The 24,950-nt window shown below is 46.3% G+C and overlaps 1 protein-coding gene across 1 annotated transcript; it reads left to right on the top strand.

Moving 5' to 3' along the window:
* Window positions 1-522: 522 nt before the first annotated feature.
* Window positions 523-22,810, top strand: LOC309544476 (interleukin-8-like). Its single transcript, XM_082243385.1, has 4 exons — window positions 523-592; window positions 5,795-5,921; window positions 19,195-19,278; window positions 22,615-22,810. The coding sequence occupies exons 1-4, from the start codon at window positions 583-585 to the stop codon at window positions 22,631-22,633; spliced, it is 240 nt and encodes a 79-aa protein (XP_082099511.1). The 5' UTR covers window positions 523-582; the 3' UTR covers window positions 22,634-22,810.
* The last annotated feature ends 2,140 nt before the right edge of the window (window positions 22,811-24,950 follow it).

Below are 24,950 nucleotides of genomic sequence, written 5' to 3'. Positions count from 1 at the left end.
CATCCCTTTGATTGCCCCTAATTTTAAAAAGGTTGTAAACCTTGTGGAAAAATAAAAACCTGTCAGACAAAGGCATAAACAAAAACATGTAGCAGAATACACGTTGACCTAAATTGATGAAGAAATTTGATTTTTTACAATTTTTTATTGGATATGTTTTTAAGCAGAAAAATAAATTATTTTTATTTTTTCAAAATTGTCGGTCTTTTTATGTTCATAGCTCAAAAGAAAAAAAAAGTGATCAAATACCACCAAAAGAAAGCTCTATTTGTGGGGAAAAAAGGACTTCAATTTTGTTTGGGTACAACGGCGCACGACTGCACAATTGTCAGTTACAGTAATGCAGTGCTGTATCACGAAAAATGGGCGGGTTATGAGGTGGGGGGGGGGGGGCAATCCTTCCAGAGCTAAAGCGGTTAAATTTGCCTCGAGATCAGCTTTAATCCTTAACTGGAAAGTGGGATGATCTAAGTTCAAGGGGTTTTTTTTTCTGTAACATTCTATATGTTTGGTTTTTCCCTGTGGTCATTGTGGACATATAAAAGCAGAATTCTGTCATGAGGGAAATGATGCTAAGAAGGAATGGAAACCAGTAAGTAAGCTTAAACTAAGAAGCTGTACAACTCAAATACAAATTCTCATCTGCAGCATAGGCACACAGGTTACAATGATATCATCTCGGGCAATTCTTATGGTCCTTTTCTACACTGGATGTATATCCTTCAGAAATGGTAAGAAACAGCTTGCTTTCCTATTGTATGCTATCTGTAAAATCTTATTGTGTAAGCTCAGAATAAGGACTTATTACTAAATAGGCAATAGAATACTAAATAAGGTCGTTCAGAAAGCAGTTATGGTTTTGATATTATTTGGCACTATTGGTAATTGTGCAAAAACTGCAATCAACTGTCAGCTGCTCAATGCTGTTCACTGTATCCTTCTGACTCTAAAAAGACAAGGGTTCATCAAAAGTTAAAAAATATACACCCCCCCCCCCCAAAAAAAAAATGTTGTATCCAAATACCTTGGGTAAGACCCATACACCTAGAGGATTTTTATCTGGGTACTGCCATGCTTGCCATACCCAGTGAAATAGCTGTATCAGCTAGATCCTGGCCTGGGTCTTAGGTGCAGTGACAGAAGCTTCTGTATGAGCAAAACATGCAAACACTGTTTGAAGGCTTAAAGCGGTAGTATACCGATTTCTGTGACTTTTACCTACAGGTAAGCCTATAATAAGGCTTACCTGTAGATACAATTAATATCTCCTAAACCTGCACGGTTTAGGAGATATTTGCACTGCATGCAGCCGCTGACGCTAGCGGCACATGCGCTCTGAAGGTCCGGCGAACCTTCAGAGTTCCTTGCCGGGAAGTTGCCGGAAAGTTAATCCCCCGCACGCATGTGCGGGATTGACGTTAGAGACGCCGAGGGATCATGTCCGCTCCCACAGCGGTGTCCGGGGGTCCGTGTCGGGGCTTCGTTCTAAGGTAAGTATTTCATAATGAGCTAGTATGAGATGCATACTAACTCATTATGCCTTTGTCTTGCAGTTTTTTTGTTTTTTTTGAGTATACCACAGCTTTAATTCATAAATACACTGTAACCATATTGTTACAAAGCATTATAAATAGTGTTCTTTGTTATATGTTTAGCAACCTTGTGGCCAAAACGTATTTATTTTTTTTTATTTTTTTTTTTAAACTGTTTTTATTTATTTAACCCCTTATTTACTCTCAATCAGTCATAGTAGACATTCTTTGTTCTTTCTCCTTAATGTGAGGGGTCGTTAAAAACAGACGGCCATGTGAAATTGTTGTTCTCCAATCTAAAAACAAAAGTAAAAAAAAAAAAAAAACAGGTGTCCCTCAAAAGCAATTTACTGCAGATCATGTTTTCAGAGGGCAATAAGCAGTACCGCTAATGTGATAGAAGCCTAACTTTTTTTGCTGATCTTTTACATTTTTATCTACTATTTACAGTATATGTATATGTATGCTTTAGTTTTTGTTCATTTTATCCACTCATTTTTTTGCGTTGCAAAAATACATTGTAGTTCAACATCCCAATGCTCTGTACCAGAAACCTAATTTGATTCTCATTTTAAATTGGACAAATCACGAAATAAAAATGGTGTTTTTTTCTACTGTAACCCCAGGGGACTTATTTATAAAGCAGTGAATGTAACTTACATCTAACATTTAGTGTTCCAGGTGTTGAATCTGGAAGATTCAAATGTAAATGCAGTAAATGTTTGGTTAATGTCACCTTCACTGATATATAACTATGACCTAATAATTGTTTTAAATTGAATGCTGGTTAAAGTGGAAAAAATAGGTGTTGTCACCAGAGTGTACCTAAAGCCAAAACTTTTTATGGTTGTTTTTAATAGAGTGCGAAAAATGCTAGAACCTATGACAGTTTTTGGGAGATCTATCCACGTTATTTGTCTTGGTGATAGGAAATCTTTAGTTTTACAGCTGTCACTGAAGTGGAGGTAAACACAGACAGGTTGGTAGCCTCAACTTAGACAGCCAAGAGCCTCCAGCTTGATTTCCTGTTATACGTTTGTCTTTAGCTTGTATAGTGTCTAAAATAACTTTATACAAGACAATATTGCCATATGAAATCCTTATTTGTTCCTATAATAAGATACACCATATTGCAAAAAGTACTGGAACGCCTGCCTTTACACGCACGTGAACTTTACTGGCATCCCAGTCTTAGTCCGTAGGGTTCAATATTGAGTTGGCCCACCCTTTGCAGCTATAACAGCTTCAACTCTTCTAGGAAGGCTGTCCACAAGGTTTAGGAGTGTGTCTATGGGAATGTTTGACCATTCTTCCAGAAGCGCATTTGTGAGGTCAGACACTGATGTTGGAGGAGAAGGCCTGGCTCGCAGTCTCTGCTCGAATTCAGCTCAAAGGTTTTCTATTGGGTTGAGGTCAGGACTCTGTCCAGGCTGGTCAAATTCCCCCACCCCAAACTCATTCATGTCTTTATGGACCTTGCTTGGTGCACTGGTGAACAGTCATGTTAGAACAAGAAAGGGCCATCCTCAAACTGTTAACACAAAGTTGGGAGTATGAAATAGTCCAAAATATCTTGATATGCTGATAACTTAAGAGTTCCCTTCACTGGAACTAAGGGACTAAGCCCAACCCCTGAAAAGCAACCCCACACCATAATCCCCCCTCCATCAAACTTTAAACTTGGCACAATGCAGTCAGGCAAGTACGTTCTTCTGGCAACTGTCAAACCCAGACACATTCATCACGCTGCCAGACAAAGAAGCGTGATTCATCACTCCAGAGAACACGTCTCCACTGCTCTAAAGTCCAGTAGTACATGCTTTACCCCACTGCATCCGACGCTTTGCGTTGCACTTGGTGACATAAGGCTTGGATGCAGCTGCTCGGCCATGGAACCCCATTCCATGTAGCTCTCTCGGCGTTTGGAGGTCTGTAGCTATTGACTCTGCGGAGAGTGGGCGCCTTCTGCGCACTGTGTGCTTCAGCATGCGCTGACCCCGTTTTATCATTTAACCTTCCTAGCAGTATTCCCGAGTGTGACTTGGGGTTAGATTTTAGAGCAAAAAGCGGTAACCCCGAGTCACACTCGGGGTAGCGCTAGGAAGATCGCTGGATGCTGGAAGAGGTTTTACTTACCTTTTCTCCGGGATCCAGCAAAGACTGCGAACGGTGTGCGGCGGCGGAGCTCTCTCCCGATCGTCTGCGAGCCCCGGCTTCCGTCTTCGGCGACGTGACATCCGCCGGGGGGTGGAACCGGCGGCAAATTCGAATGTAAAACACACCAAACACACTGATACTGTTCAAAATAAAAAAAAATCACATTACATTGCCCCCCAGTGCCCTTTCCTGCGTATATATATATATATATACGTATATATATGTATATATATATAATTCTTGTGAATGAGCAGCCCAAACCAACTGTATACATATTATATATATATATATATATATATATATATATATATATAAATACGTATATATATGTATATATATATATATATATATGTATACATACATATCTATATATATATATATATATATATAATATATATATAATAAATGTATACAGTTGGTTTGGGCTGCTCATTCACAAGAATTACATGCAAAATAATGGTACCGCTTTCAGCACCTAAAATCCAAAAGAATCATACCGCCAGGGAGGTTAATGTGGCCTACCACTTTGTGGCTGAGTTGCTGGTGTTCCCAGTTGCTTCCACTTTGCTATAATACTACTAAAAGATGGCTGTGGAATATTTAGTAGCAAAGAAATTTCACAGATGGACTTTCACAGGTGGCAACCTATCATGGTACCACCCATAAGTTCTCTGAGCTCCTGGGAGCAACCAATTCTTTCACAAATGTTTGTGAAAGCAGTCTGCATGCCTAGGTGATTGATTTTATAGAGCTGTGGCCATGGAGGTGATTGGAACACTTGAATCCAATGATTTGGAGGGGCGTCACAATACTCTTGGCACTATAGTGCATGCATAACTTCAGTTTTTTTAGGTAATGAACCGACCAATAGAGTAGCACAATCTACTGGGCAAAATTGGTTGATTTAGAAATTAACCTGTTTTAGGGCTCTTTCACACGGAGCGGACCGCATTGCGATCCGCTCCAGCACTCTTTTTTTTTTTTTTTCATGGAGCGGATGACACTTGTGTCATCCGCTCCGTATGTCCGCATATCATCCCATCCGTTTGCGGATGATATACGGACATAATGTAAGTCTATGGGCATTGCGGATGTCAGCGGATGACACCACTGACATCCGATTTTGCTTCCTTTCCGTTTTTTGAACGGAGGAAAAATAGGGTTCTGTTCCGTTCCATTCCAAAAAACGAAACAGAACTGAAAGGAAGAAAATCGGATGTCAGCGGATGGTCATCCGCTGACATCCGCAATGCCATTGACTTACATTATGTCTGTAAATCATCCGCAAAAAAATAGGATGATTTGCGGACATACTGAGCGCCGTGTGAAAGGGCCCTTACTCCTGTAGAATTGGTGTTTTATTGTGGATAAAATTCCTTGAAAAATGTATGACAGTTACACCAAACGTTATGCTAACTAATGGTTAAGAGTCAGAACAATAAAAAATGGAAATTTAATCTAATTACTGTCATGGAAAGCAAAAGACTGCTGGGGTTTGGGGAACTTCTGGGGTGAAATAACTTGATGACAGGAACATAGTTTAAATCCAGGGAAGAGCAGAAACAAAAAATGTAAGCACAATGGAAGCAGGCAGGAAAGCAGGTACATGATCTAGGGAGACCTACAAGAGTATACCACGTGATAAATGGCTTTCATTGGTGTACAGGGACTAGGAACGCCTGTCCTTCACCATAGCTGTTGAACTCCCCTACAGAGCAGGAAGTAGAAGGGGAGGCCAGTAATGTAGACCTGAACTTGAGCTACTGGTCTTGAACGAAAATGCCTTTGCAAGTCATTACATCATTTAGTTTGCCTGGAAAACAGTGCTAGACTCCAACTTCTGGTTGTAAATGTATAACTGTAATACTTTTAATACAAAAGCACTGCACATTGTGATGGAGGCAGGTAACTTTGCTTCATGGAGTAGCTGATTATTGAAAAATAATGCCATTTAATGTTATGTAAAGACTCCCAGATGTAAAAATAGACGTGCATGGGTATTATAGTACCCACAATGACCAACATTGCAGTTACTGTTATTTTATCATAAAACTTTATTGTGTCATTATGTGTATTTGGCTTGATGCCTTGTTTATTTAATGCAGGTTTCTCAGTGGCAACAGATTTGCGCTGTCAGTGCGTGAAGACAATATCAAAACCCATTCAAAGTCAACAGGTCATAAAACTGGAGCTTATCAATAGCGGGCCGTATTGTTCTAGGGTGGAAGTTATGTAAGTATCACCAACAGAACAACTCTAATGCATTTTTTCTAAAATGACTTAGTAGTGTTATTCGAGAGCTAGCCATACATTTTTGTTGAGTCAAGTAGTGCTGACAGGGGCACGCAGGCTCAAATTTAGGCTTATTCAGCTTTTACAGGAGATATGATTTCAAAAAGTATGGCTGTTGAAATCACAGATACAGAATTGCATGTATTTTCATTTTCTAAAAACTGGTTAGGACTATTGATGTGAAAACACCTATGTTCGGTTGATGAAGGTTCAGCCCAACATTTCAAAAGTTCAGATGCCAAACTCTATTGAAGTCAATGAGAGCTGAATCTGTCAAATCAATTTTCTAAATTTTTAATGGAGAAAAACAAATTAAAATGACTGTTTTGCAGAGATTTTAATTCTTAATGTATTAAAAACACACTATTCCTTTAAGAGCCCTAAGTCTTCTTGTGAAGTGGTGTATCTCTGCCATGTAAACAAAGCAGTATAGTGAAAGTGACATTCACAAATTTAAAAAAAAAAAAAGTTAATATCTGTTAATCCACATTTTCCTGTAAGCTTTCTATATTTTGTAAATATTGCTATAGGGACCCCCAAAATACATATCAGATCATCATACATATCATGACCATGAAACACATTAGACCACATTTTTTTTCCCAAAACTATTTATTGTGACAAAATGAAATGACATAAGAAGTGAACATCACTTTCAAGCAATACAAAGCAATACAAAGATCATTGAAAAGAGAGAAAAAAAAAAACCAACAGGATGAACCGCAGTACCATGTACTGAAAATAGGGTGGGTGAACAAACCATGACTCAATCATACCGGGAAGTAGAGGAAAGTACAAGATCAACGTACGATAGACATTGTAAACCGTTCAAGGAGGTGAGGACAATCTTGTTCCCCCTTCCCTTGGTGCAGGACCATGGTGAGAACACAAACAGGAATCAATTGCAACCTCCATCTCTGTTGGGTGTGCCACGACCGAGGCATCTTCAAGGGCAGTGGTGGCCCCCTTCACATGTCCGGACACCCCCAGAGGGGAACACGCTGTGTCCGGGCACAGGGGGCAACCATTAATGGTGTGTAGGTCGTCCTGGGGCAGGGAGTTCTGAAGAAATCCACTGGAGGGGTCGGTGGAGTTAAGCGTTCTGGCCCATAAGCGTGGTCGGGACTGCGGTTTGGGGGGAAACAGGGGAGCACCTGGGAGGGGGGGGGACGAGGGGGTGGGGGGGTAGGTGGAGAGACAAAAGGAGAGGACGCTAGATAGAAAGAGAAGGAAAGAAAAAAAAGGGGGGAGAGAGCAAGGAAGGATATACTCAGAAGAGATATGTGACGCCCGTGGCATTAGGGGGGGGGGGGACCTGACCAAGAACGTAATCAACGTAATCAGTGTTTGACGGGAAAATATGCCCGAGGCGACCCGAAACCGACACGACAGTAGCTAGCAGCTAGGATGTGGTGGTCAATGTCCTAAAGTCCGGAAGTGTCGTGAAGTGTATCCAGGAAGCCCAGGTCGTATAATATTTGTGGTGGGTATCTTTAGCCTGCGCAATAGTGTCTTCCATTTCTGCCACCCTTTGGACCCTCTTCAACCATTCCGCAACCGTGGGGGGGGAGGTAGAACGCCAGTGACAGGGCACACACATCCTGGCAGCGTTGATAAGGTGTAGTGTGAGGGACTTCTTGTAACTGGAGTAGGGTAAGGAGGTGTGGTGAAGCAAATATTGCGCCGGAGTAAAATCAGGAGTATATGTGGTGATCCGGGGAATCAGGGATTGCACCTCCCTCCAGAACGGCTGGACTAAAGGGCAGTCCCACCAGACATGCAAAAGGGAGCCCGGATGCAGGCCACATCTCCAACAAGTAGGAGAGTTAGCCGAGGAGAACTTGTGTAATAATTCAGGAGTTCGGTACCATTTAGCATAGAGTTTGTAGCCAGTTTCCTGGGCAAGGACATTTAGGGATCCCTTGTGCATGTGGTAGTGAATTCTCGTCCAGTCGTCCTCAGAGAGGCTCCTGCCAAGGTCCCTCTCCCACCTAGACCGAAGTGCCTTCGTGTGTGCGTGGTCAACCGGAAAGAGCATAGTATATAATATGGATATCAAATGATGGTGTGGCCCTGGCGCTTCACAAAGTCGTTCAAATGAAGTAAGGGAGCGGGTCCAATCCGCCACCGGCTGTGCGCTGTGCAGGAAGTGTCTAACTTGTAAAAAGCTGTAGAACGGAACATCTACGGACGGGTATTTGAGGCGAAGGGCCTGTTGCGTAAGAGGGCGAGCGTCAGCAAAAAAGTGACGTGCCTGAAAGGGCATGTCCACGGTGGGCCCCGTGGAAGGGACATAAGGGAGATCAGGTGGGAATTCTGGAGAAGCGCACAGGGGTAGCAGTGGACTAAGTTTCGGGGAAAGATCTAATTTATGGCGGATCGTTTGAAAGAGGCGCAGGGTTGCACCCGTGACGGGATGGGTCAGAATAGAGCGTGGAGTCTTGGACGGCGTCACCCATGGGAGATGATGTGCGGGAATGGTGGACACCGCAGACTCCAAGGACACCCAGTCCTTAGAGTCAGCATGAGCGTGCCAATCAATTATCCGGGTAAGGTGGCAGGCCCAGTGATATTTGAGCAGGTGTGGCAAGCCGACCCCCCCTTCTGCTTTGGGGCGAGTGAGCGTGTCCCACCGGATCCTCGATGTATGTGACTGCCATACAAAGTCTGAACAGATACGCTGGTAGGATTTGAAAAAGGCAGGGGGAACATGGATGGGAAGGGCATGCAAGATGTAAAGCAGACGGGGAAGGATATTCATCTTCACTATTGCGACCCTGCCAAACCAAGAGAAGGGTCCCTTAGACCACGATTGTAGGTCCGATTTGATAGATTGTAGGATAGTCAAGTGGTTTTTGGCGTACAAGTCTGAAAGTTTGCATGGGAGCTGGACCCCGAGATAGGTGATGGCATGGGGATCCCATTGGAATGGAAAGTTGGTCTGGCAGAGCCGCAAGAGCGAAGTAGGGAGGGAAATGTTAAGGGCACGGGATTTGGAATAGTTGATTTTGAGATTAGAAATTGCCTGAAAGGATTTTAGGGCCGAGAGGAGATTAGGGACCGAAGTCAAGGGATCAGTGAGGAAGAGGAGGACGTCATCTGCGTAAGCAGCCAGTTTATATGTTTTGTCCTTTATGGAAACACCCTTAATATTCGGGTCTTCGTTGATTTGACGGAGAAGGGGCTCTAGGGTGAGAATGTAGATCAAAGGGGACAGGGGGCAGCCTTGTCTCGTGCCGTTCGACACGGAGAAGGCGTCCGAAAGAGTACCATTGACCCGGACCCGCGCCGAGGGGGTGGAGTACAGGACCGAGACAAACCGCAGGAACCGGCCTGTCATGCCCAGAGCCCGGAGCGTCTCGGTCATGTAGTCCCAGGCCACCCTGTCGAACGCCTTCTCCGCGTCGAGGGACAAGAAAAAACCGGGGGTATTGGACGTGGATAACCAATGGTGGAGGTGAAGGGCTTTGGTGGTGTTGTCCCTTGCCTCTCGGCCAGGGACGAAGCCAACTTGGTTAAGGGAGATCACGTTAGGAATAGAGGGAAGGAGGCGATTAGCCAATATTTTAGCGTACATCTTGACGTCCACATTGAGGAGCGAGATGGGCCGGTAATTAGGGACCTGGGATGCATCTTTATTCGGTTTCGGGATGACCGCGATATGCGCCTCTAGGAAATCCGCATGGAGGGAGTCGGCGTCCGGAAAAGCGTTGAACGCGTTTTCCAGGTGTGGTAGCAGCAGATCCGAAAAGGCCTTGTAGTAGCACACAGGAAGGCCATCCGGGCCCGGGGCTTTGCCCGGTTTAGATTGCTTCAGAGCCGCCAAGATTTCCATCGAAGTGATAGGGGCGTCTAGTGCAGATAGAGCGGCGTCAGGCAATGGGGAGGGAGAATATCGTTCCAAGAACTGTCTGATGTCCTGGAGTCTGGAGCACTGTGAGTCCTGAGAGTCCGCTCGCGGCAAATTATACAAGCGTGAGTAGTAGCTAACGAATTGGGCTGCTATGTCAGGAGTGGAATTCAGCGTTTTACCCGCTTGATCAACTATGGAGTGAATAGTGTTGGCTGCCCGTTTTTTCTGGAGGGCCCGGGCCAGGAGCTTGCCCGATTTGTTAGCATGTTCATAGAACAGACCTCGGGATAGAGCAAACCTGCGGCGAACAGATCTCCCAAGAGTCTCCAGTAGCTCCTGACGAGCCAGGGTAAGTTCCGCGAGGGTGGCGGACGCTAGGGATCTCTTGTGGGCACGTTCTAGAGTACCAATTTTCAGCAGCAGAGAGTCAACTTGAGCCGAATGAGCCTTCCTGCGTTTAGAGGCGAGTGCCATAAATTCTCCTCTGATCACGCATTTATGCGCCGCCCAAAGCGTGATGGGGGCGATATCCGGAGATTTGTTTTCTGCAAAGTAAAGCTGCAGGCGCTCCGAGAGCGCCGAAACACAGGCAGCATCAGAGAGAATGGAGCCATCCATTCTCCACGCCCGCGGGGCATAAGACTGTGCGGGGAAAGAAAAGGTGACACTGATGGGATTGTGATCAGAAAGAAACATCGGGTCGATGGAGGCAGAGCGGAGGGTTGGCAGAAGGTCCTGGGAGACAAATAGGTAGTCAATACGGGAATAACGATCGTGGGGGGACGAGTAGAAGGTGAAGTCCTTAGTGTCTGGATGCAGGGTGCGCCACGAATCGTGTAGGAGAAGGGTTGACATGAGAGTTTTAATCGTGCGGAGGGCAGCGTACGGCATGGAGGAGGAACCCGCTGAAGTATCCACAAGAGGGGACAGGGCAACATTGAAGTCCCCTCCCAAAATGAGCTGTCCAGAGCAGAAATCCGACAGGCGTCGGATGGTGGTTCTGAAAAAGGGGACCAAGTGTTTGTTGGGGGCGTAGAGGTTAGCCAGGGTACACAGGCGGCCATGGAGCTGCCCTTTAAGGAAGAGGAACCGACCCTGGTCGTCGGCCATAGACTCCGTGACTTTGAATGGACAGTGTTTGGATAGGAGTATGGACACTCCTTTGGACTTGGAGTCCGCAGACGTGGCATGATACGCCTCAGGGAAGTGTGAAGAAGGGATCTTTTGGATGCTGTCGGACCTATAGTGGGTTTCCTGGAGGAATACAATGTCAGCCTTGGTTTTGCGTAAGGCAATGGCAAGCTGGGAACGCTTTTCAGGGACATTGAGGCCACGGACGTTCAAGGAGTATAACTTGAAAGTGGGATGCGTATGATCAGAAGAGGACTGCATAGTTGACAAGACACAACACAAGAAGGGGGGGGAGAGAAAGAAATCGGAGGAGGGTGGGGGGGAAGGGAACAGACAAGGAAGGAAAGGCAAGAGGCTACGGCGGGGAGAAGGGGGGAGAGAGCGGGGAACAGAGACCACAACCTAGTCCGGCCTGCCGAGACAAAACGGAGTGGTACGCAGAGTACAGGGGAGTATAGTGGCTACTTTGAGTATAAATCGGGGGCTTCTTTATCAGGGGGGGGAGTAGACCACTAATTGGGGGTTGGGGTAGACCGAACGCGACGAGGGGACCGAAGTAACCACCTAGGTAGGGGGCCCGGCCACGAACCGAGAGGTAGTGTATGGGAAAGGCAGTGTAAGGGCAGCACACGGGGCAAGAACAAGCCTCCTGTGAGGACAGAAGTTAGTAGTAGGCATCTAGAGCCTCAAAGGGTCAAGCGTCGGGGTACGCACGGGGGGGGGGAAGGGCATAAACATGTATGGAACGGGCTCCAGACGTAGGATAGAAGTGGGCAATGTAGGCGGTGGCCGCGGACAATCAGGGAGTGCACAAGAGGTAGGGTCAGGGAAATAGGAGTCAGAGGGCAAAGCATCGGGGAGTATACCAACAGTGCAACATTGGAGAAGGAGGGGAGAACCGTCTGACTACCTGGATAGGTGCCAAGCATATGGTGGTATATTAAAAAAAAAAAAAAAAAAAAAAAAAAGGGGGGGTGAAAACCAAACACATACCTAGACAGGAAAACTCTAAGCAATAGTGTGCAATATAACCATCAACGTGAGGTTGTGGGGTCACCTGCAATATCCAAGAAAGTGCATGAACATGTTCACGACCCCACCCTTCCTCGAGGCGTTAAAAGCAGTCCTGGGAACCCTGCCGACATATGGCATAGACGGGGGATAACCACCCCCCAAACGGGGGCAAGAGGGGGTGAACGGAGCATGTCAGGGCATGCGTACCTTCACAGTGCAACGGACGGGTGCAAGCCGCAGGGCAAATCCGTTGCACGCGGGTAGGGGGTCCCACCAACAAACAACCTCGAGGAAGAGTGAAGGGCCGATGGCATAGGTCGGCAGGCGGCGCCCGATGCGGATGCGAAGCCCCACGGTCCCAGGCAAGGGGTGAGACACAGCGCTTCACATATGCATGGGGGCACCGATGTCTGCAAACTCAAAAACATAAACATAGCAAACAGTAAAATGTACCCATAGGGCGAATGGCCCCCCTGGCATAAATACGCAATTGAGCACATAATGCAAACATAACAAACAATATTATGGAAAGGTACTACAAGCCGACACCTGAAAAGGAGAGACGTACATCCCCAAAAAAAAAAAAAAAAAAAAAAAAAACCCTTATCGGGGAGCATATGACCCACCCATACCAGCTTAAAAACTAACAACAACAAAAGAACAGCCGGAATCGGAGATATAGGTAGGGGGCCGAGGGTGTTGGCAGTTCTAGTTCAAAGTTGCGGGCAAACCCGAAGGGGAAAAATAAGGAGACGGGTCGTAGGGGGGAGGGGAGCCACGAGTACATTACCATTCCAGGGAGCAGGATGTGAAGCAACTGAGCAACGGGGAAAAAATGTTCAGGAAAGCAGAAAGTCCGTGCAGCGGTTGCGGACACAGTCAGGCGTGGGTACTGTAGTTTCCAAGGCTGTGAGACTCACGGAATCCTTCCGGGGGAATAGGCTGAGATCCAGAAGAGAGCACAATGGGCCTTAGGCGTCCAGCCTGGCCCGACGAACCTGTGGCGGTTTAGTAGGACTATTAGCGTGAGGGGGAGCAGCAGGAACACGGGCCTGACGGACCTCAGATGGAGAACGTTGGCGCCGGAACCTGACCTCCTGGGCGTCCATGGGTTCCGCTTCAGGCGCATCGGTCACCAATGGACCTGGACGAAACTCTGCATACCAGTTGGGCAGGTGCATATAAGGAATACCCAGTGTGGAACAAAAGTGGGGTAGATCCTCAGGGACCCTGAGAAGGGCTGTGCGGCCTTGTGTGGAGGCCGAGAGGCAGAACGGGAATTTCCATCTATAAGTAATTCCGTTGGCCCTGAGTGTGTCAAGCAACGGTCTCAGTTCCCTGCGACGCTGGAGCGTGATGCCCGAGAGGTCCTGAAAGAGTTGGATGGGGGCCCCTTCCAGGTCAATGTGGGGTCTATTTCTCGCTTTGCGTAAGATGTCCTCCTTAAGGCGAAAGTCCACCAGACAGCAGATAATATCCCTCGGCGGATCCCCCTCCCTGCCCTTGGGGCGCAGGGCGCGATGCGCTCGCTCCATGTTGATGGGGGACTGTGGGGGTCTATCCAGGAGTGAGTTGAACAGGGAGACTATGGCGGGACTCAGAAGGTCACCTTCCACAGATTCGGGAACCCCGCGGATGCGAAGGTTATGGCGCCTCCCTCTGTTGTCCAGGTCCTCCAAATGGCGCTGCATATCCCTTAACTGGACCGTGTGGGTGTCAGACCTGTAGTGCAGTTCATGTATGGCTGAGTCCTGTCTAGCAGTCACCCTTTCCACCTCATGAACCCTGCCTGTGAGGGAATGGATATCTTCCCTTAATTCCAAGATGGCCGCCCCCAGGGTGTCTTTAATGTCCGCAGCCACCGAGCGGAGATCGTCCATGTTCAGCTGCCTATGCAATGCAGGCGTGGGGGAGCTGGATTCCGGGTCCCCGGAGGCTATAGCGGCATAGGAGCGGGCAGGGGGAGGAGGAGAGATCGTGGGAGAGGAGCCGCAGCCCGAGGACGCCATTGTTGCGGCCTGGGTCCGGAACAGCTCCGGAATGCTGGGGCTGAGCTTGGCAGCGGGGTCCCTCGGGGAGCGAGAGCGGGTGGCGGAGGAAGAGCGCGGAGTGTTAGGCATCCTCACCGGCGGTGCAGAGTCAGTGCAGAGCCCGTAGTGCGGTTAGGTCGGCTCGTGGCGGCGGGAGCTCTCCTAGCAGGCGTCCATCATCTCGCGCGGTCAGACCACGCCCCTACCACATTAGACCACATGCCCACAACATAGGTGTGCGCAGCCTAACAACATAGGTGTGAACCCCAAATCTCACACACACTTGCTTGAAGTCAGCAGGGCAGAGATTGGTGTCATAAGGGCAGTGAATGGTGTCATTATTTTTTATTTAATATTTATATGTATATTATTTTGTACAATGTTATTATTATTTTATTTTATTTTATGTTATTTTTTTTACAATTTTTTAGAAGCCCAATTGGGACCAAGCAGACCCCTGATGTCTCACTATTGAGACAGAGAAAGGGACTGAGGACAAAGATTCCCCAGTCCCTTTCTCTGTAGCTACACCTGCACTGGATAGTGAATGAATGGGAAGTGCTCTGAGCTGAGCAGCTTCCTGTTCATTCACAAACTGAAGCGTATTTAGTATGTAGTACCCTCTCTTCCAGTCACCATCAACTCTTTTCAACCTTTAACTCTCTACTTTGTTCTCCACTGCCTTTACCCACTAACTTACTCACTGCCCAGGAGATCACCAATCACTTTACAATCATTGATACATTGATTTTTATAGGGAGATGTCCACTGTACAGATATCTCCCCTACTTAACACTCCATGCCCACAGGTAGACTCAATACTTCCTTTATTTAACAGTGATACTATAGACAAGGTTGATATATATATATTTTTTTTCGAATTACCTAATCACTGGAACCCTGTTCCCTAGCAAATACTACAGTCATACTATGGCTCTAACCTACGCACTCTAACTCACATCTTCACCAATCTCAACAACCTATGCCTCATCTCCTTGCTTCCCTTTACCCCCAAACTCTTTGAACAACCAATTGAGCTACCACCAGTGGCGGCTGGTGAAGTTTTAAGATGGGGGGGCGCAAGACCCCGCCCTTCTATTTTGGCCCCTCCCATTTCTCAGAAGCCACACCCCTTATAGACCCCACCCATTTTGTCCCCTGTATTTTGCTTGCGTGAACCAATTCTCCCAATATATCACATATTAAGGGCTCCATCAGTACTAGTATATCCCATAATAGGGAGCAGGGGCCCTATTATGGGATACACTGACAGAGTGGCACAAACCCCACAGTACAGACCCCCTAGCACAGACCACACAGTACATGCCCCCTTTCAATGCAGTGACCAGCGTACATGCCCCCTTTCAATGTAGTGACCAGCGTACATACCCCCTTTCAATGTAGTGACCAGCGTACATGCCCCCTTTCAATGTAGTGACCAGCGTACATACCCCCTTTCAATGCAGTGACCAGCGTACATGCCCCCTTTCAATGTAGTGACCAGCGTACATACCCCCTTTCAATGTAGTGACCAGCGTACATACCCCCTTTCAATGCAGTGACCAGCGTACATACCCCCTTTCAATGCAGTGACCAGCGTACATGCCCCCTTTCAATGTAGTGACCAGCGTACATACCCCCTTTCAATGCAGTGACCAGCGTACATGCCCCCTTTCAATGTAGTGACCAGCGTACATGCCCCCTTTCAATGCAGTGACCAGCGTTCATGCCCCCTTTCAATGTAGTGACCAGTATACATGCCCCCTTTCAATGATGTGACCAGCGTACATGCCCCCTTCAATGCAGTGACCAGCGTACATGCCCCCTTTCAATGTAGTGACCAGCGTACATGCCCCCTTTCAATGCAGTGACCAGCGTACATGCCCCCTTTCAATGTAGTGACCAGCGTACATGCCCCCTTTCAATGCAGAGACCAGCGTACATGCCCCCTTTCAATGCAGTGACCAGCGTACATGCCCCCTTCAATGTAGTGACCAGCGTACATGCCCCCTTTCAATGTAGTGACCAGCGTACATGCCCCCTTTCAATGCAGTGACCAGCGTACATGCCCCCTTCAATGCAGTGACCAGCGTACATGCCCCCTTTCAATGTAGTGACCAGCGTACATGCCCCCTTTCAATGCAGTGACCAGCGTACATGCCCCCTTTCAATGTAGTGACCAGCGTACATGCCCCCTTTCAATGCAGAGACCAGCGTACATGCCCCCTTTCAATGCAGTGACCAGCGTACATGCCCCCTTCAATGCAGTGACCAGCGTACATGCCCCCCTTCAATGCAGTGACCAGCGTACATGCCCCCTTTCAATGCAGTGACCAGCGTACATGCCCCCTTTCAATGCAGTGACCAGCGTACATGCCCCCTTTCAATGCAGTGACCAGCGTACATGCCCCCTTTCAATGTAGTGACCAGCGTACATGCCCCCTTTCAATGTAGTGACCAGCGTACATGCCCCCTTTCAATGTAGTGATCAGCGTACATGCCCCCTTTCAATGTAGTGACCAGTATACATGCCCCCTTTCAATGTAGTGATCAGCGTACATGCCCCCTTTAATGCAGTGACCAGCGTACATGCCCCCTTTCAATGTAGTGACCAGTATACATGCCCCCTTTCAATACAGTGACCAGCGTACATGCCCCCTGCAGAGGTATGGCAGTGGGAGAGATGGGATCAGGCAGAGGGATGGTGGTGGGAGGGATGAGGGCATGAGGCAGAGAGGGATGGCAGTGGGATGGATGGTCATGGGATGAGGCAGAGCAGAGGGGGATGGCGGTGGAAAGGCTGGATGGATGGATGGTCATGGCCCATGATGACCATCCATCCAGCCTTTCCACCGCCATCCCCCTCTGCTCTGCCTCATCCCATGACTCATGGGATGAGGCAGAGCATAGGGGGATGGCGGTGGAAAAGCTGGATGGATGGTCATGGAGGACTGACAGGAGGACCACGAGGACTCACCGGTGGTGATGTCTTCTTCCAGCAGATGACCTCCGGTGGTCTGGTCTCCTCTCCGGTGCCGCCGTCACTCCCGTCCGGTGTCCACCCGACTCCATCGCCCGCGGTCCGGTCCACTGCTGCGAGTGACGTCAGCGGGGTCAGCGTTGGATGTCCTGGATGCTGTGATTGGTCCAGGCTGGAGGCTGGACCAATCACAGCCAGGAATCCACGAAGTGGGGGTTTCCAAGGAATCTGCCTTGCGCCCAGGTTACGCCCCCCACGCCCCCCAGAAGGCAGCCAATCGGCGCCTCTTCTGGGTGGTAACCCCACCCCCCCACCCCCTTCACATCGGCTGGCGGCGGCGGCGGCGAACGCAATTTTTTTTTTTTTCAAACTTTATTGCTCGTTTTGCAATCTTTTTTTTTTTTTTTATCTTTTTTTTTTTTCTTCCTTTTTTCAGGGGGGGCGGCGCCCTGGCGCCCCCTATGCACCGGCCGCCACTGGCTACCACCTTACTGAGATTAACTCTTTTGATCCCTTTCAGTCTGGATTTTGCCCTCAACACTCCACAGAAACTTCTCTCCTAAAACTCACAAACGATTCACTAACAGCTAAAACCAACGATACTCCTAATCTTGGACTTCTTTGCGTCCTTTGATACAGTTGACCATCCCCTCCTCCTCAAAAACTTCACGCCTTTGGTCTCCATAAGATGACACATCTTTCATTAGCCACTGGATAAAAACTGATCTCAGTTTGACCAGATGTTTTTTAGGGCAGCGATCTGGAATCTAATCTCAGATCTTTCCTAGATTTCTCAGTAAAGAGTACCTGTCACTACCCATGCTATTCATACCTTGGGATAGCGGTAAAGTTACATTTAAAGACACAGTGTAAAAAAAAATGTAAATAAAATAAATTAAAAAATGCAATGTGCCCCTGTCCCTGTGAACGCTCATGTAGGTCCAGCAAGCATATGTAAATGTCAGATTGAGATCAACAATTCTAGTTCCAGACCTGCTGTTTAACTCTAATCTGGTAACCTGTAAAGACTTTTAAAATGTTGCCTATGGGTAATTTAATGTACCATAGTTTGTTACCATTCCACAGGTGTGTGCAATTTGAAAGCATGATATGTTAGGTATCTATTTACTTTGCATAACATCATCTTTTATAGTTTACCAAAAACTAGGTATTATATCATGTACTGATTGTAACTGAAACAACCTAAAAAAAAAAGGGTAAATATGCATGCAACAAATGGTCAAGCATTACAATACAATATGTGCACAACAAACGGGCAATTATGACTTTATACAGCCAAACATTCCTCATCCTTTCCCCATATAACCACTCATGAGTCCTCAGACAGAGTGGTACCCAGACCAGAGGGTGGGGACCTCCATCCTGGCTTTCACCAGCTATGTGATATTTCACATCAAAGATGAGAGGCCTATTAACGCTTCATCTTGGCTCTAGGCCCTGCTCTGCTCTGATCTAAGTTCTGCCTTTACCACTATGCCTGTGCAGTTTCCGGGTCACAGGCAGTGTGACCCACAGATTTTCAGGGAACCCTTCATAGCAGTCAAATGATGGACAGGTGGAGGGTGCAGTCCTAGAGCACACCTCAGTTGACTGCATCTTGTGTGGACCGTCTACCTCTAGGTACCCTACTGCATTTATACAGTGATCCTTGATTTTTGCCACACCCTTGGCTGTTAACTTTAACTGGCTCAGATGAGGATTAAACTGCAACTCTCTGACCAGAGATGTTATGCAGTTTACTGTAATAGCCAGCCAGAACACAGGCCTTGCATCAGATTTTGTATTCTGAATTCCTCCTAGGCTGACAGAACTAAATGTTACACACTACAGGGGCTCACAAGAAGTTTGAGTCATCTAGAATGTAATGGCAGCTTAGAAGCAGGCTAGGAGATCAGATGCAGCTCAGGTGAAATTTGTAAGCGTCCCAAATGCATTTTAAATGCAAGCTGGATGTACCTTAGAGCATGATAATTTTTCTGTTGTTCTAAGTCCTAATTTAGTTCAGCCACACTGCACAGTGAGGTCAGTTCACTTTTCTCCACTGCAGTTAAGAAACACAGATTGAAATATCAACCTGCCCCCAGCTTGCTGAAAGAGCAATTGATGAGCATTACCACACCGTGTGCAGGAGATTACATAAATCGAATAATATCCCAATTCACCATTGTATATCCTCATTTGCAGTGCCCAGTTAAAGCGTGGGTCCATGGTTTGCTTAACTCCAGAAGCCAAGTGGGTGAGAAGAATTATCAGCAAAATTCTCAAAAGGTAGGTCAATTATCTACTTTAACAGCCAAGTGCAATATATGTTTTAAGTCATTGATTTCCAACAAGCATGTGTGTCATTTACACATTTACACTGGAAAGTATAGCTATCAGCCATCAGTTATCACACTACGGCAGAAGTTCATAAATAACTGCAAGGAGAAACAGAAACCAGTCATTGGCATGGTACCTGGTTAGGTGGCAGGTTCTCCAGTAGTGAGGGGGGTCAGTGCCCTGACTCCCTCCTTAGCTGTCCATCTCCTTCGGTCACAGGGAGCAGACTAGTGTTAAGGAGATCTATGGTCTGGTCACTTGGTACAGAAATAGAAGAGTTAAGGGACAGCACGTATGAGGTCCGCGCTATGTGCTCAGCAGGACCCTATTCTGTTTCTGGGAGTGAGGTAACAGAGGTGCACTGACTGGTAAAGTTGGCAGAGGCTCAGTCTGTTTGTCCAAATGCAAAACATATATCAGCACAAGTGTGTAGGACATGGGACGAATATAATGAAAAATTGAAACCTGCGCCTTTATAGCAGCGAACTCTAAACACCTGGAATGCTGGAACAATTTATATAAAACAAGAGTCGCGCTAAATGTACAGAACTGTGAACTCATATAGAGAACTAAAGTCCATAAACCTTGTGTAGCACCATAGGCTATGACAGAGGGATAAGACCATCGATACAGTTCCAAAGAAATGACAAGTAGATAAAATGATGCTCATATGGTCGTCCACCCAGGTGTATATATATATAAAACACAGACAATCCGTGAAACCTCCACCACATGAAGCCTCTTACCAGAGGAAGGAAGGATTAAAGCAGTAAGTAGTTAAGGGACTACTACCACCCATATCCTGCAAGGCAGCTCCTAGATAGTCCAAACGAACTTGCTCAGAGAAAGCGAACCATCTGGGATGGATTCCAAATCAACTGGAATGGGCTGGATCCTCTTTTAGCAAAGTATGCATAAAATAAAACGGAAACAAGCCCATAGCGTGATAACGTTTAAAACATTTAATGAATAATAAAAGGACATGCACTTACCCTGAGGTGAACATAATACAGCCAAAGTATAGATAGATGACACCAAGGCACAGGGCGGGCAACTACGGTATTCGGGCGTGATAAGGAGTGTTGACTCGGCACCTCCCAACACTCCTTATCACGCCCGAATACCGGAGTTGCCCGCCCTGTGCCTTGGTGTCATCTATCTATACTTTATCTATCTATACTTTGGCTGTATTATGTTCACCTCAGGGTAAGTGCATGTCCTTTTATTATTCATTAAATGTTTTAAATGTTATCACGCTATGGGCTTGTTTCCGTTTTATTTTATGCATACTTTGCTAAAAGAGGATCCAGCCCATTCCAGTTGATTTGGAATCCATCCCAGATGGTTCGCTTCCTCTGAGCAAGTTCGTTTGGACTATCTAGGAGCTGCCTTGCAGGATATGGGTGGTAGTAGTGCCTTAACTACTTACTGCTTTAATCCTTCCTTCCTCTGGTAAGAGGCTTCATGTGGTGGAGGTTTCACGGATTGTCTGTGTTTTATATATATATACACCTGGGTGGACGACCATATGAGCATCATTTTATCTACTTGTCATTTCTTTGGAACTGTATCGATGGTCTTATCCCTCTGTCATAGCCTTTGGTGCTACACAAGGTTTATGGACTTTAGTTCTCTATATGAGTTCACAGTTCTGTACATGGGACGAAGAAGCTTAAAGTGGAACTTTAGTCAGAAAATTAAGTCCTGCTAGATCACTTCAGGCTGGCCCATTTAGCAGGTATTAAAACATTAAAAATAAGTATCTATACTGTTTATAATCTAGTAATACACTGTCTCACCCTGCTATGCACATGCTCAGTTGCTCTCCCATTTTAGGCATTTTTAGGCACTGCTGAGTTTGTACAGGCCAATCTGCTGACAGCATTAAAGCAGAATTAAACCCTCCTACCTTTACTGCCAAGGAAGCTGCTTCTGTTTAAACTGCAACTGCCATGGTGCTGCACATGTGATAAGTTATGACACCAGACATTTGATGGTTTGACATTTTGGTTGAGGACAGAAGCAAATGTGACAGTTAGCAATCCCGGCATTCCAGGGATATAACTGTTTTTTGAAACCGTTAAATCAATGGGTTTAGTTCCAATTTATAATTTACTGCTGTTTGGGGGCTTCAGAAAAATGACAACCTTCAGCAAGAAGCAAGTTGTTAGGGGTAAAGTTCCGCTTTAAGGAGGGAACTCCAAATCTTGGATACTGCACACTTGTAGCTCATCTCTGAGTTGGGAGACTGCCTTAATGTTTGACTTTTCACATGACTGTGGCTCCTGCCTGGTCCTTGGGCATTGGTGAGCATGCCTTTGGGCATTACCCCATGTGCAAGGGTTAGTGACAATGTCAGGCGTAGCCCGAAGAACCCACCCGGAGGGGGAGCCTCTCATGTGACCCTCTCTTTGCGCCCCATAAGAGAGAGGGAAACATGGAGGACGTGACGGACAACCTGTTTACACCCCTTACACAATCACTTCATGTAAGGGCTTAAGTGTAGGCATTAGGTTGTAGGTTATGTGTTAAAGTGTTAAAGAAGGGCACTAATATTTAAAGTGGAACTTAACCTGAAAAAGGAAATTCCGCTCTTCCTCCTGCTTCCCCCCATCTCTCTCCATATTGTAAACTCTTTTTTTTCTGGGAATGGGTACCTATTTCTCACATGTAACCAATCCCACTTCCACTCACCTCACCCAGGCCAGCCAAACAAAAATTCTGTCTGCCCGCCTCCCTGCCCGCAACCTCCTGGGACCGATGATGCAGGACCATTGACAAAACACAGTGCATATTTTGCATGCACAGTGGGAAGCAGGCTGTGAAACACCAGGAGGTCACAGCCGATTTCCTACAAGCAAGATGGTGACGCCAGGGATCCGAAGTCCTGCGAAGAAACAACCCGGGGGATGAGCACTTGTATATTAAAAATCAGCAGCTACAGTATTTTTAGCTGCTGACTTTTGATTTTTTCACAAGGCCCAGGGCTCCTCTTTAATTTAAAGATCTCTCCAATCCCGAAGAGCAATGGGCTGTCATCTGAACATTTTCAACCCAGCTAAATTACGTGTTATTCAATATTTTACTAAGATTATTTGTTACAATTTACTACACTTCATAGACAACCCTTTTGTACTACGGGAAGGAAATAAGGAAAGACTGATCCTTGTATACAGCTATCTGTTAATTAAAATAATGGATAATAGTTAACATACCAACAGCTGATCAATATATACAATATCAATATATTACTGTAAAATAGTAACATGTTTTTTTTCCTATCAGGGCATCAAAGACACCATGATCAAAGAAGACACAAGAAATAATTGTGTGAATGTGTTTACATGTTCAATAACGTATCAATTTATTGTAAATAATTTATGTTGAGCTTCTGATTGATCACATGCACTGTATACTATATGTATTAACTGAATGTAACAACTGACACTGAGCCATAAATAGACATTATACTATATATGGTATTAAATGTAAAGTTAGTTTTTTGTGTTACCCATACTTGGATAAAATGAATGCATGTTAGTTCTCAAATCAGTCAAAAAAAAAATGTTTTTTTTTTTACAGCAAGATAATAAATGATGATAAAAAGATGCATATATTTATTTTCAAATCAGCATTAAACCCGAAAGCAAACATTGATTATATTGCAGCTTACCTATTCTTAGATGTGATGGCTGTATTCGTTTCCCTTTTCAGGCTCCCTTTTTTCTATTTTCATCTGGTGATCAAGCCAGCAAGTCTGTTGTTTTTCAAAAGCAATAGCTCTCCAACAGAATGTATCAGTTTACATGGTTGAGACAAACCACTTAATACTGGCAGGGGTGAATAAATTGATCAACTTTTATTTATTCATGTAAAACCTTTATCTCTAAATTAAAAAAAAAAAAAAAAAAAAAAAAAAAACTGCTGTAACTGATTATAAAGTGTGAGATGGAGTTTGGCTTCACTTTGTTAGTGGTTCTAAATCTGCAAAAACATTTAACACTACCTTCCCTCCCCAGATTCACAATGCTGCTGTTTGCTGCGTCTCCTCTTCTCATTCCTACAGAGGTGTGTCTCACTAATACAGACTGTGTGTTACTGGCCAGATCACAGGTGGAAATAGAGGGGGAAAAGCCAAATAAAAGAAAACCAATGCAGTCACCACATCTAATTATCAGTAAGCTGCAATATAATAGATTTTCGGCTTTGTGTTTAATACCGATTTAATCATATACAGCAGTGGCTGTGTGTGTTGGGCCCCCCCCCCCTATCTATGCCTCTGGCCCCCTAATCTACATGCGGGGCACCAGACGCATAGAGTTCAATGGGGCTTTTGTTTTTCATCACCTAATTAGAGCCAGAGACTCTAATAGGCTTCAGGAAAGGGTGGACCCGGGGCGCAGAGCAGTGCGCCCCGAGCCCACCCATTGTGTGACAATAGCGAATGAAAATTCACGGATCCTCCTCCTGGCCAATCAGGAAGCTATACGCACTTCCTGATTGGTCGAAAGGCAAACCCCATGCCATTGGCTGGGGAGGAGGCGGAGCCGGGAGGACTGAAGGGAAGCCGCCACGCTGGGGAATGGAAGAGAAGCCGAGAGCCGCCACTGCTGCCCAGGCAGGAGACAGGAGACAGACACAGAGCAGGGTGTGAGGTAAGTGCATTGGTCTTGCACGGGGGGGGGGGACACACGCTTACGCTGCACACTCTGCAGTGAAAGGGGGCATGATGGCATCTCTGCATTGAAAGGGGGCATTGTGGCATCTCTGCAGTGAAAGGGGGCATGGTGGTATCTCTGCAGTGAAAGGGGGCATGCTGGCATCTCTGCAGTGAAAGGGGGCATGATGGCATCTCTGCAGTGAAAGGGGGCATGATGGCATCTCTTCAGTGAAAGGGGGCATGATGGCATCTCTGCATTGAAAGGGGGCATGGTGGCATCTCTGCATTGAAAGGGGGCATGGTGACATCTCTGCATTGAAAGGGGGCATGGTGGCATCTCTGCATTGAAAGAGGGCATGATGGCATCTCTGCATTGAAAGGGGGCATGGTGGCATCTCTGCATTAAATGGGGGCATGATGGCATCTCTGCATTGAAAGGGGGCATGCTGGCATCTCTGCATTGAAAGGGGGCACGCTGGCATCTCTGTATTGGAAGGGGGCACGCTGGTCACTGCATTGAAAGGGGGCACGCTGGTCACTGCATTGAAAGGGGGCACGCTGGTCTCTGTGCATTGAAAGGGGACACACTGGTCTCTGTGCATTGAAAGGGGGCACACTGGTCTCTGTGCATTGAAAGGGGGCACACTATACCTTAATTACTGAAGGCCCCTTTTCACACTTTTGTGACCTCAAAGTCACACAATTTTTTACAGCGTTTTTTGCCTATAACATTTGTCTGTTTGTGCCCCCCCCCCCCCCCCCGAAAAAAAATTTTGAGCACCAGCCGCCACTGATATACAGTACATAAACAACAAAATGTTAGCACTACCCCCATTTTCTTTTAAAACTGTCAGACATTCAGAAAATGTGTATACATTTCAAATATGTTAAAAGTAAGCTATATTGTGGAAGTTGTTCTCCTTGTTGTGTTCTGACTATATTTTTCAATAAACAGCGCTTG

The sequence above is a fragment of the Pelophylax lessonae genome (assembly GCF_965119305.1).
Source record: "Pelophylax lessonae genome assembly, chromosome: 1".
NCBI lineage: Eukaryota > Metazoa > Chordata > Amphibia > Anura > Ranidae > Pelophylax > Pelophylax lessonae.
This window is presented reverse-complemented; position numbering and strand designations above follow the sequence as displayed.

What these genes read in the sequence shown, in the direction of transcription:
- LOC309544476 (XM_082243385.1), top strand. An exon ending in TGTTCTAGGGTGGAAGTTAT is followed by an intron (nt 5,922 to 19,194) that starts GTAAGTATCACC and finishes CCTCATTTGCAG; the next exon opens with TGCCCAGTTAAAGCGTGGGT.